The 16,007-nt window shown below is 37.2% G+C and overlaps 1 protein-coding gene across 1 annotated transcript; it reads left to right on the plus strand.

Moving 5' to 3' along the window:
- The first annotated feature begins 1,587 nt into the window (after positions 1 to 1,587).
- Positions 1,588 to 9,287, plus strand: LOC149200005 (ran-binding protein 1 homolog b-like). The gene is made up of 5 exons (XM_089399497.1): positions 1,588 to 1,705; positions 1,859 to 1,984; positions 4,897 to 5,048; positions 5,204 to 5,329; positions 9,148 to 9,287. The coding sequence occupies exons 3-5, from the start codon at positions 5,006 to 5,008 to the stop codon at positions 9,159 to 9,161; spliced, it is 183 nt and encodes a 60-aa protein (XP_089255623.1). The 5' UTR covers positions 1,588 to 1,705; positions 1,859 to 1,984; positions 4,897 to 5,005; the 3' UTR covers positions 9,162 to 9,287.
- The last annotated feature ends 6,720 nt before the right edge of the window (positions 9,288 to 16,007 follow it).

Raw genomic sequence — 16,007 nt, forward strand, 5'->3', positions numbered from 1 at the left:
TTTATAAGCTTCTTTCTTCAGGGAAACCACAATCAAATACACAGCAATGGGAATTAGAGCTTTTAGCATTTGAAATAATGATACTGAGAGGAAAACATAGGCAGAATTTGAAAACCAGAGACCCAAAGAATACACTTATCAATACTATGGGTTCAATGAGCTTGAAGACTCTTACAATAGCAACAGCCAGTGTTGAGTAGAAGCCCATGTGAATCATGGTGGGACTGATCACACTAAAGTTGTCAAGCAATGGCAACTCCAATGGATATGGCTAACATATTGGCCATGGCCTCACCTTTATAAGATTCTTTCTTCAGGGGAACTGCAATCGAATGCATATCAAATGGGCACAAGAGCTTTCAACATTTGAAATATCGATACTTTGAGAGACATGCACCAAGGGCTGCATCATTTAGGATTTGTACTCAGTTTAGGTGTCATATTCAAGGGGAAGTTGTTGTGCTTTCCACCACTTCATAGATTGTTAGAGTGATGAAACAAAAGAGGCTCCCTCTTGAGGCTAGATTATGTCATTCATATCAGCTGTGTTGTTGATGTCCTAGCTCAACCAGGTCTTGCCAAAACTCTGTTGAGGTTCAAAATTTATTATAAACTGAAATGTCTTCACAAGAATTGACCTCATAAAATGCCATAATCACAAGATATGCCATACATGGCTGTGATTATGGCTCGCAAGACCCTTAGACTTTGAGCAATGAGGCTAGCAACATCACTTATGATTATGCACTCTACAATTCTGTGACCAACTGAATGTCAAGCAATTGAACCGCGATTTAAATCCTATTTTTTCAGCAATAAGTACTATACTTTGTCTTTATTTAGTGTAGAGAACCAAGCACTTATTCTACTCATCTATAGAAGGGACAATGGTTGTTTGCCTATGAGGTATAAGGAAATCCTATCAGATGTTTTGTATTTTCGTATGGAATTGAATCATACTCCTGCACACTGTAACATTCATATATATCAACCTGTAGAGGCTTTAATAACACCTGGTATTCTGGTTAGTGATTTTACTGGACCTCATGTGCATATCCTACATGCACAGGATGGACTATTCATATGTTACAGGGTATTATTCTTATTATTTAGGGTGCACATCTTCAGGTGCTCAAGAACGATTACTAGAACAGTCAGTTAATTCTGCAATTTAAAGGATGAAAAAGGAGGTTATAGGAGTCTAGTTTTGGTTCTCATCCACAATGTCACACTAGTCTGCCTCGGCATGGTTCTCATGGTTTAATAGTGACTTGAGGAGTCATAATACCACAGATCACTAAACACGAACAACTAAGGTAGCCCAAGGACAATAGCCATCTTTACACATTAATTAAAAATAAAGTGGGTCTTTACAAAAAAGATATTATATGTGCACTATCTGGTATTGGGATGGCTGGAACTCAGGGGGATCTTGTTCTTACACGGGCAGTAGAGGATCCTGTTCTTAGATGCCATGGGCTCTTAAAATGATCCTAATGCAGTTTCATTGTTTATTAATATTCCCATTCTTTTTTATATGCTTGACCTTGCAGGAAGGCGAAGCTGTACATGTTTGACAAGGATGGGAATCAATGGAAGGAGCATGGTGTAGGAACAGTAAAGTTTCTTAAGCACAAGGATACTACAAAGGTTCGGCTGGTCATGAGGCAATCCAAGACATTGAAAATATGTGCAAACCATTTAAGTATGTAAATTTGTTTGTTTGTTTTTTTTTTTGTAATTTCCCCCCTGAGATTGTAATAGCTTATCTTACGTCCAAGTTTTAAGAGGCTTTCTGTGCCGAGAATTTGTGTTGATCCTTATTATCTGGATTATATTGTTTTTTTTTGCCTTGCAGTTCATTCCCCAATGTCACTTCAGGAGCACGCAGGTAGTGATAAAACTTGGGTCTGGCATGCAACTGATTTCTCAGATGGGGAACTGAAGGAAGAACTCTTCTGCATTCGTCTTGGCTCTGTAGACAGTGAGCACTGTTCTTAGACTCTTCTAATCCTTGTTATGATCTTTTCTTTCTGTCTTGTATTTTTCTTTGATAAAATCAATGTTTGAGTACCTATATTCTTGGATCATTTCATTGAAGGGTTGATTTTGCATATGTTCTTAGGATGCTTTTGTGCAGATTATAGTGGGTTGGTAAGGGATCCCCCTCCCCAAACACCCTATCAGCATAGTTAAGACTTGAGTTTAGGGTGGCTTTAATTATCTCTGGTAATAGCAAATGATACGGAGGATTGTGCATAACCCACCCCCTTTTTGATTCCAATAAGCAGAGGTGGTCACTATGGTAATCCGATTTCAATTTGTAGTTAGAAAATGGGGTCACAAATTTCCATATTTTTTGTTTTGTTTTGTCTTTTTACATCAAAAAATAGTATATTTATTAGAACCATAGTCAACTAAACAAACAGGAAACAATTTATTTGACAGGTGGAAGAAGTCATAGGCTTAGAGCAATTGAATTGTAGGCCATGCTTCTTGACAAATTGATGAACAGATGCCTCCTTACTTGAGATTTAGGTTGGCACCATGGCACCATCCTGTCCATCATTATACACTAATCTTGTCATTATCTTCTTCACTGTGAATGACTGGCCTGTTCCCTGCAAATAGATCTGGGCATAGAGGAGCCAATCCAAGAACAGTAATCTCTAGCACAAGACAATATTAATGATCTAAATACCTATCCTGAAGCTTGAGTTTGATTTTTCTCTACTGGTTCTGAATCTCTGATTGAGTATCTCCCACTCGTCATTATCAAACCTTCTCCTTCATCATTGGCATCAGCTGCACTGCTGAGGTACTTTGGTTGGTTGTCATTGGACTTGAGAGCTTGAAGTTTCAAATGATTATAGTAACAGACAGCCAGAAAAGCCAGTCCACACCCACTCAAGTTTATGACTGTAACCTTTTCATTTATTACAGACAAAGATTATGTTATGAGCAGCCAGTCCTTGACAAGACCAGCAACATTCATAGTCAAGGCTGAAGTCTTTCCTATCAGAAGAAACACTGCAAGATTAAGAGCCAAGGCACAAGCAGAAATGTCATGTAATCCAAATCAAAGGAAGAGACCCTGATTATCATAAATGGGTATTCTACTAAGGCCCAGGGGGTGCTGAGAAAAACAAGGCAACAAGGAGCAACAAAGATGTGATGGGATTCAACTTAATCCCTTTTGATGTTCGTGGAATTTGTATGAGAACCAATTGGGTAGTCTCACATGCAACTGCACAATCACCTCCCATGCATTCATCTTGGCCTCCCCATAAGCTGAAATAGTAACTCCAATTGATATGGCCAACATATTGGCCTCGGGCTCACCTTTATAAGCTTCTTTCTTTAGGGAAACCACAATCAAATACACAACAATGGGAATTAGAGCTTTCAGCATTTGAAATAATGATACTGAGAGGAAAACATAGGCAGAATTTGAAAACCAAAGACCCAAAGAATACACTTATCAATACTATGGGTTCAACGAGCTTGAAGACTCTTACAATAGCAACAGCCAGTGTTGAGTAGAAGCCCATGTGAATCATGGTGGGACTGATCACACTAAAGTTGTCAAGCAATGGCAACTCCAATGGATATGGCTAACATGTTGGCCATGGCCTCACCTTTATAAGATTCTTTCTTCAGGGGAACTGCAATCGAATGCATATCAAATGGGCACAAGAGCTTTCAACATTTGAAATATCGATACTTTAAGAGACATGCACCAAGGGCTGCATCATTTAGGATTTGTACTCAGTTTAGGTGTCATATTCAAGGGGAAGTTGTTATGCTTTCCACCACTTCATAGATTGTTAGAGTGATGAAACAAAAGAGGCTCCCTCTTGAGGCTAGATTATGTCATTCATATCAGCTGTGTTGTTGATGTCCTAGCTCAGCCAGGTCTTGCCAAAACTCTGTTGAGGTTCAAAATTTATTATAAACTGAAATGTCTTCACAAGAATTGACCTCATAAAATGCCATAATCACAAGATATGCCATACATGGCTGTGATTATGGCTCGCAAGACCCTTAGACTTTGAGCAATGAGGCTCGCAACAACACTGATGATTATGCACTCTACAATTCTGTGACCAACTGAATGTCAAGCAATTGAACCGCGATTTAAATCCTATTTTGTCAGCAATAAGTACTATACTTTGTCTTTATTTAGTGTAGAGAACCAAGCACTTATTATGCTCATCTATAGAAGGGACAATGGTTGTTTGCCTATGAGGTATAAGGAAATCCTATCAGATGTTTTGTATTTTCGTATGGAATTGAATCATACTCCTGCACACTGTAACATTCATATATATCAACCTGTAGAGGCTTTAATAACACCTGGTATTCTGGTTAGTGATTTTATTGGACCTCATGTGCATATCCTACATGCACAGGATGGACTATTCATATGTTACAGGGTATTATTCTTATTATTTAGGGTGCACATCTTCAGGTGCTCAAGAACGATTACTAGAACAATCAGTTAATTCTGCAATTTAAAGGATGAAAAAGGAGGTTATAGGAGTCTAGTTTTGGTTCTCATCCACAATGTCACACTAGTCTGCCTGGGCATGGTTCTCATGGTTTAATAGTGACTTGAGGAGTCATAATACCACATATCACTAAACACGAACAGCTAAGGTAGCCCAAGGACAATAGCCATCTTTACACATTAATTAAAAATAAAGTGGGTCTTTACAAAAAAGATATTATATGTGCACTATCTGGTATTGGGATGGCTGGAACTCAGGAGGATCCTGTTCTTACATGGGCAGTAGAGGATCCTGTTCTTAGATGCCATGGGCTCTTAAAATGATCCTAATGCAGTTTCATTGTTTATTAATATTCCCATTCTTTTTTATATGCTTGACCCTGCAGGAAGGCGAAGCTGTACAGGTTTGACAAGGATGGGAATCAATGGAAGGAGCGTGGTGTAGGAACAGTAAAGTTTCTTAAGCCCAAGGATACTACAAAGGTTCGGCTGGTCATGAGGCAATCCAAGACATTGAAAATATGTGCAAACCATTTAAGTATGTAAATTTGTTTGTTTGTTTTTTTTTGTGTAATTTCCCCCCTGAGATTGTAATAGCTTATCTTACGTCCAAGTTTTAAGAGGCTTTCTGTGCCGAGAATTTGTGTTGATCCTTATTATCTGGATTATATTGTTTTTCTTTTTGCCTTGCAGTTCATTCCCCAATGTCACTTCAGGAGCACGCAGGTAGTGATAAAACTTGGGTCTGGCATGCAACTGATTTCTCAGATGGGGAACTGAAGGAAGAACTCTTCTGCATTCGTCTTGGCTCTGTAGACAGTGAGCACTGTTCTTAGACTCTTCTAATCCTTGTTATGATCTTTTCTTTCTGTCTTGTATTTTTCCTTGATAAAATCAATGTTTGAGTACCTATATTCTTGGATCATTTCATTGAAGGGTTGATTTTGCATATGTTCTTAGGATGCTTTTGTGCAGATTATAGTGGGTTGGTAAGGGATCCCCCTCCCCAAACACCCTATCAGCATAGTTAAGACTTGAGTTTAGGGTGGCTTTAATTGTCTCTGGTAATAGCAAATGATACGGAGGATTGTGCATAACCCACCCCCTTTTTGATTCCAATAAGCAAAGGTTGTCACTATGGTAATCCGATTTCAATTTGTAGTTAGAAAATGGGGTCACAACTTTCCATATATTTTGTTTTGTTTTGTCTTTTTACATCAACCAATAGTATATTTATTAGAACCATAGTCAACTAAACAAACATGAAACAATTTATTTGACAGGTGGAAGAAGTGATAGGCTTAGAGCAATTGAATTGTAGGCCATGCTTCTTGACAAATTGATGAACAGATGCCTCCTTACTTGAGATTTAGGTTGGCACCATGGCACCATCCTGTCCATCATTATACACTAATCTTGTCATTATCTTCTTCACTATGAATGACTGGCCTGTTCCCTGCAAATAGATCTGGGCATAGAGGAGCCAATCCAAGAACAGTAATCTCTAGCACAAGACAATATTAATGATCTAAATACCTAATCCTGAAGCTTGAGTTTGATTTTTCTCTACTGGTTCTGAATCTCTGATTGAGAATCTCCCACTCGTCATTATCAAACCTTCTCCTTCATCATTGGCATCAGCTGCACTGCTGAGGTACTTTGGTTGGTTGTCATTGGACTTGAGAGCTTGAAGTTTCAAATGATTATAGTAACAGACAGCCAGAAAAGCTAGTCCACACCCACTCAAGTTTATGACTGTAACCTTTTCATTTATTACAGACAAAGATTATGTTATGAGCAGCTAGTCCTTGACAAGACCAACAACATTCATAGTCAAGGCTGAAGTCTTTCCTATCAGAAGAAACACTGCAAGATTAAGAGCCAAGGCACAAGCAGAAATGTCATGTAATCCAAATCAAAGGAAGAGACCCTGATTATCAGAAATGGGTATTCTACTAAGGCCCAGGGGGTGCTGAGAAAAACAAGGCAACAAGGAGAAACAAAGATGTGATGGGATTCAACTTAATCCCTTTTGATGTTCGTGGAATTTGTATGAGAACCAATTGGGTAGTCTCACATGCAACTGCACTTAACAGGAGAATCACCTCCCACGCATTCATCTTGGCCTCCCCATAAGCTGAAATAGTAACTCCAATTGATATGGCCAACATATTGGCCTCAGGCTCACCTTTATAAGCTTCTTTCTTTAGGGAAACCACAATCAAATACACAGCAATGGGAATTAGAGCTTTCAACATTTGAAATAATGATACTGAGAGGAAAACATAGGCAGAATTTGAAAACTAGAGACCCAAAGAATACACTTATCAATACTATGGGTTCAACGAGCTTGAAGACTCTTACAATAGCAACAGCCAGTGTTGAGTAGAAGCCCATGTGAATCATGGTGGGACTGATCACACTAAAGTTGTCAAGCAATGGCAACTCCAATGGATATGGCTAACATATTGGCCATGGCCTCACCTTTATAAGATTCGTTCTTCAGGGGAACTGCAATCGAATGCATATCAAATGGGCACAAGAGCTTTCAACATTTGAAATATCGATACTTTGAGAGACATACACCAAGGGCTGCATCATTTAGGATTTGTAGTCAGTTTAGGTGTCATATTCAAGGGGAAGTGGTTATGCTTTCCACCACTTCATAGATTGTTAGAGTGATGAAACAAAAGAGGCTACCTCTTGAGGCTAGATTATGTCATTCATATCAGCTGTGTTGTTGATGTCCTAGCTCAGCCAGGTCTTGCCAAAACTCTGTTGAGGTTCAAAATTTATTATAAACTGAAATGTCTTCACAAGAATTGACCTCATAAAATGCCATAATCAAAAGATATGCCATACATGGCTGTGATTATGGCTCGCAAGACCCTTAGACTTTGAGCAATGAGGCTCGCAACATCACTTATGATTATGCACTCTACAATTCTGTGACCAGCTGAATGTCAAGCAATTGAACCGCGATTTAAATCCTATTTTGTCAGCAATAAGTACTATACTTTGTCTTTATTTAGTGTAGAGAACCAAGCACTTATTCTGCTCATCTATAGAAGGGACAATGGTTGTTTGCCTATGAGGTATAAGGAAATCCTATCAGATGTTTTGTATTTTCGTATGGAATTGAATCATACTCCTGCACACTGTAACATTCATATATATCAACCTGTAGAGGTTTTAATAACACCTGGTATTCTGGTTAGTGATTTTATTGGACCTCATGTGCATATCCTACATGCACAGGATGGACTATTCATATGTTACAGGGTATTATTCTTATTATTTAGGGTGCACATCTTCAGGTGCTCAAGAACGATTACTAGAACAGTCAGTTAATTCTGCAATTTAAAGGATGAAAAAGGAGGTTATAGGAGTCTAGTTTTGGTTCTCATCCACAATGTCACACTAGTCTGCTTGGGCATGGTTCTCATGGTTTAATAGTGACTTGAGGAGTCATAATACCACAGATCACTAAACACAAACAGCTAAGGTAGCCCAAGGACAATAGCCATCTTTACACATTAATTAACAGGTCTTACATTAATTATCCTAGGGGGTTTTAATACTTCCAAATGCTTAAAAAACAGTTAGCAGAGCATTCACATTACACATTCCAACAATCTTTTCTATAAACCAACCAAATGCAGTAAGGAGAGCCCTCCTTTTAAACTATACAACCTTATTGTTAGTATGATCAACCTTATTTTAATATATAGCGTGACAAACCGTATGTGACAGGCAGGGGGAAAACTTTTCTCGCAATTGACTATGCGACGTCCTGTGAGCCAGACTTGAGACGGAAACCCTCGTCAGAAGTATATGCTTGGCTCTTTTCCAAACAAATGAAGAGTCAATGAGGTTTTGTGTAATCACTTTTGGTATTGTATTGGGTTATTGTTAGAAGCGATAATTGGATTCGGATTCTCATCGAGTGAGTTGTTCTGCTTTCTCAATTTGAGAGGGTTTGTTTGGAGGGAAAAACGAAAGAGGACATACAAGAATAGTGAGGGGAAAGATGCAGAGGAAGAGGATTGAGAACATCGCCAGCAGGCAGGCTACATTTTCCAAACGTAGGTGGATTGCTGAAGAAAGCTTACGAGCTCTCAGTGCTCTGCACTGCAGAAGTTGAACTTGTGATTTTCTCCCTAGCAGGAAAGCTCTATGAACTGTTTTTTAGTGCAAATCCTACCATTTTGATTCTAATAATCATGACTATGAAAACCTCATGAGATTCTTACTAATAACCCCGGTGGTGCAAGCCCTAGTAAGCTCGATGTTGAAAAACTTAGTGTAAAACCTCCAGATCGCTGGTTTTGTTGTAGTGCTTATTGGAGAGTATATAAAAAGTTTCACACCTTTTTATGAGATATGGGAGGAAAACATGTTAAAGATTTTTAATAAATATAAAATTTCCAAAATGATGCTAGTTACATGTGATTCTTTTTTCATTGTTTGTGATTATGAAAAATGAAACTCAATGTTTTTTCATTAGTGCACACATATTTCAGGAGATGATGATTATGTAACAAGGTTTTTTCATTTTATGGTTAACATTGTATAACAAAAACATGTGTTGTGTTATGTAATTAATACTAACATGTAATATTGATTTTTTTTGTCAGAATGCTATAGGTAATGATTGCCAAGACGATGATCCAAATTATGTTCAACATATATCAGGAGATGATGAGGATGAGGATGAGGATGATGGTGGTGAAGGAGGAGATGATGATGATAGTTGCGGTGTTGGTGATGATGTGGATCAGAGTAATGAGGATGGTCAAGATGATCATGAGGATGATCTTGGTGGTGGTAGCTAGGCATGCACATGCATTGTTTTTTATGAAGAAATTATTGTGTAGAATGACATTGTTATGTTTAGATGGGTGTTGTGAATTTACCCTATATCAATGAGACATTTTGATTTTGTAATCATACGATGAGTTTGATTTATGTATGTTGTTAATTTATCGTAGAATAATGATATTCATGAAATATTTTGATTTGTTAATCATATTTGAAGTTTACTTGTTTTGATTAAAAATAATACTGATTTTATTAGTAATATGTTGCTATTTTATACATGTTTTGAAAATTTTTAATGACACATTGTTATTTTTTTGGATGGATGTTGTCAATTTCTCTTAAATTTCTTTACAAATGATTTTGAATTGTGATATCTGCTTTAATGATATTTAGAAACTATCATATATTTCACTATGAATCTATAAAGGGGGTCATATATGTAAAGAAAAATATACTCTATATAAGAAGTCAAATGCGGATGTAACCATGGATGCAAAATTGAAAGTAAAATTGGATGTTAAACTAGGAATTAATAGAAAATGCAAACAATTGACATACAAAGTATTTTAAATTAGAAGTGAAAAATTGTGCAATAGTTGATACAAAGAAGGGAACAAAACATGGCATACAAAAGGATATCAAATTGGGAAAAAACAAGGACACATAAATGGGCACCAAATTAGATGCAAAAAAAAACAACTAGATGTAAAATAAGATGCAAAGTTGAGCGTTAAAAAGAAGCAAAAAACGTTACAAATTAATATGCCTAATGATGATGCAAATAATGGTGTAAATTTGGGATGCAAACTTGGGTGTAAAAAAGGAAAAAAAAAAGATGTAAGAAAAGACATAAAACAAGATGCAAAATGGGGCTGAAAAAAGGTGAAACCAAGGATGCCATATTGGATGTAAAAAATGATTCTTAATCACATGAAAATTTAGGCTCGAACTCAGACACAAAATTATATGCAAATGTGGACACAAAATGAGGCAAAAAAAGATGCAAATTTGGATGGTGAAAACGATGTAAAACTAGACACCAAAAAAATGCAAAATTGGATGAAAAAGTCGGTGTAAATAATGGTGCAACATTGGACACAAGTAGACACAAAAAAATGGTGCAAAAAGGGGCATAAAATAGCTTAAAATTGGATGCAAAACTTGGTGCAAAAACAAATACAAAAGTAGACGTAAAAAATGGCTCTAAATTGAATGTACCATTAGACACAAAATAAGATGCAAAGGTGGACACAACACATGACTCAACATAAGATGCAAATATAAATGCAAATTTGGATGCTCAAAATGATGTAACATTAGATGCAAGAAATGGTGTTAAAAATGATGCAAAATTGGATGAAACAAATGACGCAAAATATGGTGCAAAATGAGATGGGAAAAATGGAGACAAATCAAACGTAAATGTGGATGTAAAAAATGGTCCAAAAAAAGATGCAAAAATGGGCACAAAAATGGATGCAAAATTTGGTGCTAAATCAAATTCAACACATGGTGCAAAGATAGGCACCAAAGCTGGTGCAAAAATAGAAGCAAAAACTAGTGTAAGACTAGATACAAAACCTGGCATAAGACTAGATGCAAAAACTGACACAAAATGGATGCATAAAAAGACGTTAAATTGGATTCAAAATACAGTGTAAACTTGATGCAAATAATGGTGCAAAAATGGAAGCAAAGAATGACACAAAATAGGAAGCAAAAGAGAATGAAAAATAGATGCAAAAAATGACACAAAACTAGAAGCAAAACCTGTCATAAAATAAGATGCAAATCTTGGTTCAAAATTTGACGCAAAAAATGATGCATAGTTTGGTGTAAAAAATGATGCAAAATCTAGCGTGAAAAAAGATGCAAAATCAGGTGCAAAAAAGGACGCTTTAAAAATTGTACAATAGAGCCAGATTTAGCGCCAGGTTTCTCATCACAATTACAAAAAAAATGCACTAAAATTTGGCGCAAATCGCTGATTTTGTTGTAGTGTGGCATGCGAGAATACCTCCTGATGCTACAAGAAAATCAACACATTCTTCTATGGTACTTGTTAGCACTCCAGGAAGCTCTCCTAGGTTGTAGCTCGAAGATGCCTGGTAACATATTAATCTTCAATATCCTTCTCGGAACTATTGGAATGGATGATGGTTTGGATCAATTCGGATGACTATTTCAACTCTATTTTCACTCAAGACATGCATGAACACCCTCAACTTTACAAGGCTTTAGACCACTAATGCTCAATAGTTTATAGATTCAATGGATAGATGGAGAATACTGACTATACCAACAAATGCATACAAAAACACATATGAATTGCTAGCTACAAAAAGTAAATGAAGCTTGCAAATCTAATTTATCAATGTAGAGATAAGATGACAGTTATTTGGCATTAGACATAGAAGAAAACATGAATAACCTATTCAAGTGCAAGCTTATAATAGAGGAGAAAATGGGAATTAAACATGTAACAGTAAAAGAAGTTTATATTGCTGGAATGAAGATGAGACGCTCAGAGGAGCAGAGTCTCCACAGTCTCCAAAAGTTGAACACCTAATACTTCTAACTTTCAGCCATTTATAGGATTTTTACAATGCTCTTGAGCTCTCCGAGGCTCGAGGTGTCTTAATCTATCCCATCTGTCTTTTTAACTACTTGATGCCATAACTCGACATACATTGGCTCAGAGGTCTCTTTCTATAACAACATATTAACCAAATTATGGTAAATTCACCTCACTATCAGGTGGCTCGCTTGTGCTAGTGATGCTCCATGATCACTTCTGTTGGTTCGGCTACATCGTGCTGTGGATTTTCCCCCTTTTGACCATCTGTGTCCCGGCCTCTATCTCCTGGCCTCTGAAATCCCTAAAACGATCGCTTTCTGTTAACACAGAGAAATGCATTTAAATTGTGAAAATCCGCCACAACCACTATTCATCTGGACTTCAAAAGTCCTTAAATATAGTATATTCTCCTATTGAGTCTGTCCTCAATCACTATCGCAAGTCGCTTCGGCCTTGTTCCAAGGCTTCCCTTTTTATTTTGGAAATATGTTGAAAACATTGAAAATAACGTAAAAAATGGCTTCCTCTGGACTTGAAACAATATACATTTTCATTCCCAAACCTCTTCAGGTTCGGTTAATCACATCGCATATATATATATATATATATATATATATATATATATATATATATATATATATATATATATATATATATATATATATATATATATATATATATCCCGCTCCTCTGTGAAGCTCCAATGCGATTAATTGCAATCACATATCGTGATAACGCAGGGCCGTTTGGTGAGCGCTCTGCTGTGTTGGCCGATTGCGATTTTGCCAATCAGATCTAGACCATTGATCGGCCAGATGTAACAACTACTGTGCATTCATTGTTCAAGCCTCCGTTGTTTTGTTTTTCATTGTTTTTACGTGTTTTTGGCCTCCCGATAGTGTCTCTCCTCCATTATTAGGGCTATTCTTATGCGATTGTTTTGATCTTTGGCATGATTTTACGAGATTTTGAAGACTTAGAGAGCATATTTGGATCCATTTGGATCAGGACCCGATGCAATTATAGTTGCAAGAGTAATATTTTTGAAGTTCAGCTTATGGCCAAAGCGGAGCAAGAGGAGACGTGGCCGTCAGAGCTAAAACATGGGACATTTCCGCTAAAAATAGTAGCACTGCACCTCAGGGGCTAACAATACTAATGATTGCATGTCATTGTGTCACTTAACAAAATGATTGGTAGTAGTTGCTTTGGTTTATATGAAGGTTGGTTTGCTCTCTGAATTGTCATAGGGGCCTAATTGAAGTTCATTTTGTTGTTTGTTTGTTTCATGGTTCATCAGAGTTATGTGCATGGAGGTGAACTGTTAAATTGTATCATGATCATTGTATTGAGGTTTATATGTCACTAGGTTTATAAAAATATGATTTTCAGCCTCGCTTATGTTGGTACACTTTGTACTGAGAATTATTCATGATACTCATATGTGTAGAAATATGGATTGTCTAGACTCTAATTATTTTATGTTTTGGAGTTTTTGGTGACAATTTGGCAAAACAATTTTTGGTCAGAAAGTGGTTTTTTTGTTATTTAAGATCCATTTTTAATATAAGAATGGATTTAGTGCCTTGAAAAACCTAGGGGAACTCAATTTGTGTTGAGTTTACCAATCAAACTTGTAATTCCAACAAATTACTATCAGATTTCAGGCAAATTTGATGAAACAAAAATTAAGGCTTTTGATAATTATGTTGGTGTATGTTGATTTAACATATTCATATGATTCATGCCCTAGTCCATGTAGGGGTTAGACACTTCGAGCTTGTTATAGTATTGCAAGCAGAGATTACTAGTTTAATGATTGTCCTTGGTGTATATGGATCTCACTTCGCAAATGTTGTTTCATCACATTAAATGTTTGTATTGGATTTTCATTGTAAATAGGAAACTAATCTAGTTTTTTGTCCTCTTGCCCTTGTTCTTTTATTCTAGGTAGGATCATCTTGGCAAAAAGGGGGTGTATTGGAGGCAAAGATAAAAGTTGCAATCAATGGGTTTGGAAGGATTGGTCGCATTTTTCTGTGATGTTGGCACGGTCGAAAGGACTCCCCTTTGGATGTGGTTTTCATCAATGACACCAAAGGTGTTAAACATGCCTCACATTTGCTCAAATATGATTCTATTCTTGGAACCTTTGACATAGATGCGTAGGTAGTAGGGAATGATGGCATTTTTGTAGATGGAAAGGTCATCAAAGTTGTATCAGATCGGAGCCTTGTAAATTTTCCATGGAAGTAAGTACATGAAACTAATCGTCTGTATAGGATTATAGATTAATGCTACAGATCTGCTTACACTTAAGTATTGGATCATATTCTTGTTATCAGGAAATCTAGTGTCTATGCAGAGCTTCTAGTCCCACTAAGACAGGTAGCTATCTTAGAAACAAACATATTAACATTACTTTCATTTTCCTTTATGAGAAGTAGATAGGAGAGGATCAAAGAATACCAACCTCGATTTTTCACTCGATTCCTTGCTTGTTCCTTCTCCTCACTGACAGGTCTTTGCCGCTTCTACCTTGACCACTTCGCTTCAAAGATAAAGTCAAAGCAACATAATACCTTCAAAGTGCAAAGATCTACAATCATAAGCAATATAGGACTAGATATATATTGACCACACAAATGCATATACTATCAGACATACAAGAATGTGGAGGAAAACTTGAATAACTTTATTGATGTGAAGATTAGAAGAGAGGATTACAACCCATTGATCTGACCCAACGTCATCCTCCCAGCATGAAAGCCCTTCTTCACCTCATGAAAAGCTTAGATCCCCCAACACTATGATATTCCACTAGGAAACCAACAACACTTCCTTACAAGATACAAAATTCCAGCCTTCGGATCTCTGGGATGAGGGATCCATATATAGATGATTGCAGGGAGGTGAGTTAGCTTCTGGGATTTTGATTAGTGTCTCCTCTCTGATAGTTCTTGATTCCACTTGGAGATTGATGATCTCTTACTCATCCCTGGGTGAATTTAGAGAGGCAAGTGTCACAGGAGAAGTTTCTGGAAGATTCCATGATCATCCACCTTGCAAACTGTCTCTTCCATTTGTCCATTCTCACCTATCGCACCCAATAGAAGGGCTTTCCAATATGCATCACACCTTTTACACTGGGTAGGTGAGATGCATCGCACCCTTAGCACTAAGCAACTTGTATGGTCCAGTTTTGACCAGTTTTCTGTGGAGAACTTCTGGGAGATGATGTAATTAGTTGACCTTGTTCCTTTAGGGCATGAAACAACAATTTTAGGGACTCAAAAGCCCTTGGTTTATGGACATATATGATTGGGGTTGCAGTGCCCAAAAATGTCTATAACATTTTCCCCCTAAAGCATGAGGTCGTTAATCTTTTGATGTCGGGTGAAATGCTTTATCATGAGGATCCGAGGTTTTTCGAACTGGAAGGCGACCTGTAATAAGATACAATACAATACATTATATTCATAGCATTTTCATGATCTAGCTGAGGCGGGCATTCCCATGCTTAGCTTTATAAATTCATTTTCATGTACATAGGACAGACAACCGTCTGTGTGGCAGACTGATTATTCTAATAGAGCCATCATCCTTTGATTCGGATGATCACCTGTGCAGCAATGATGTACATTTGATGTCTTTATTTTCCTGAATATATCGTAGCCCAGATGGATGAAACTAGATTCGGGGTCTTCAAACTCGTCTAATCTTCGCCCGAAGTACAAGTCAATCCATGTGAAAAAATGTTCTGGAGTCGAACATGGAAAGACATCACCTGATTACCAGCCAATGATGTAAGGTGTTAACAGGCGTGAGGGGAATCATCAATAATGATGATGACCCTCAAGGTACGGTAGTAAAATTCGTGTGGTGTGAAAATGGGACTTGGCGTCGAAAACCACGCAAAATATCTCAGTCAAAGGCCATTAATGTAAAATTGTCACCGAAAGTGAGAAACTTGCCATTGAGGCATGTAAGCTTCAAAGTACTGAAAGGGGTGTTCCTAGGTCGACTTCTTGGATAATGAGCTGATGTCGACAAGAAGTGACCCGTCATAGGAGGGCCTTAATGAATCCCACATATATG

This window comes from Pinus tabuliformis, chromosome 2_1 (genome assembly GCF_031772625.1).
Source record: "Pinus tabuliformis cultivar Carrire ecotype Pingquan chromosome 2_1, CPIR1, whole genome shotgun sequence".
Classification (NCBI taxonomy): Eukaryota; Viridiplantae; Streptophyta; class Pinopsida; order Pinales; family Pinaceae; genus Pinus; species Pinus tabuliformis.

Bases quoted from the DNA above. Each gene is read 5' to 3' on its own strand.
- LOC149200005 (XM_089399497.1), top strand. From the start codon at position 5,006: ATGAGGCAATCCAAGACATTGAAAATATGTGCAAACCATTTAA. The intron at 5,049-5,203 runs GTATGTAAATTT...TTTGCCTTGCAG, and splicing joins AATATGTGCAAACCATTTAA to TTCATTCCCCAATGTCACTT.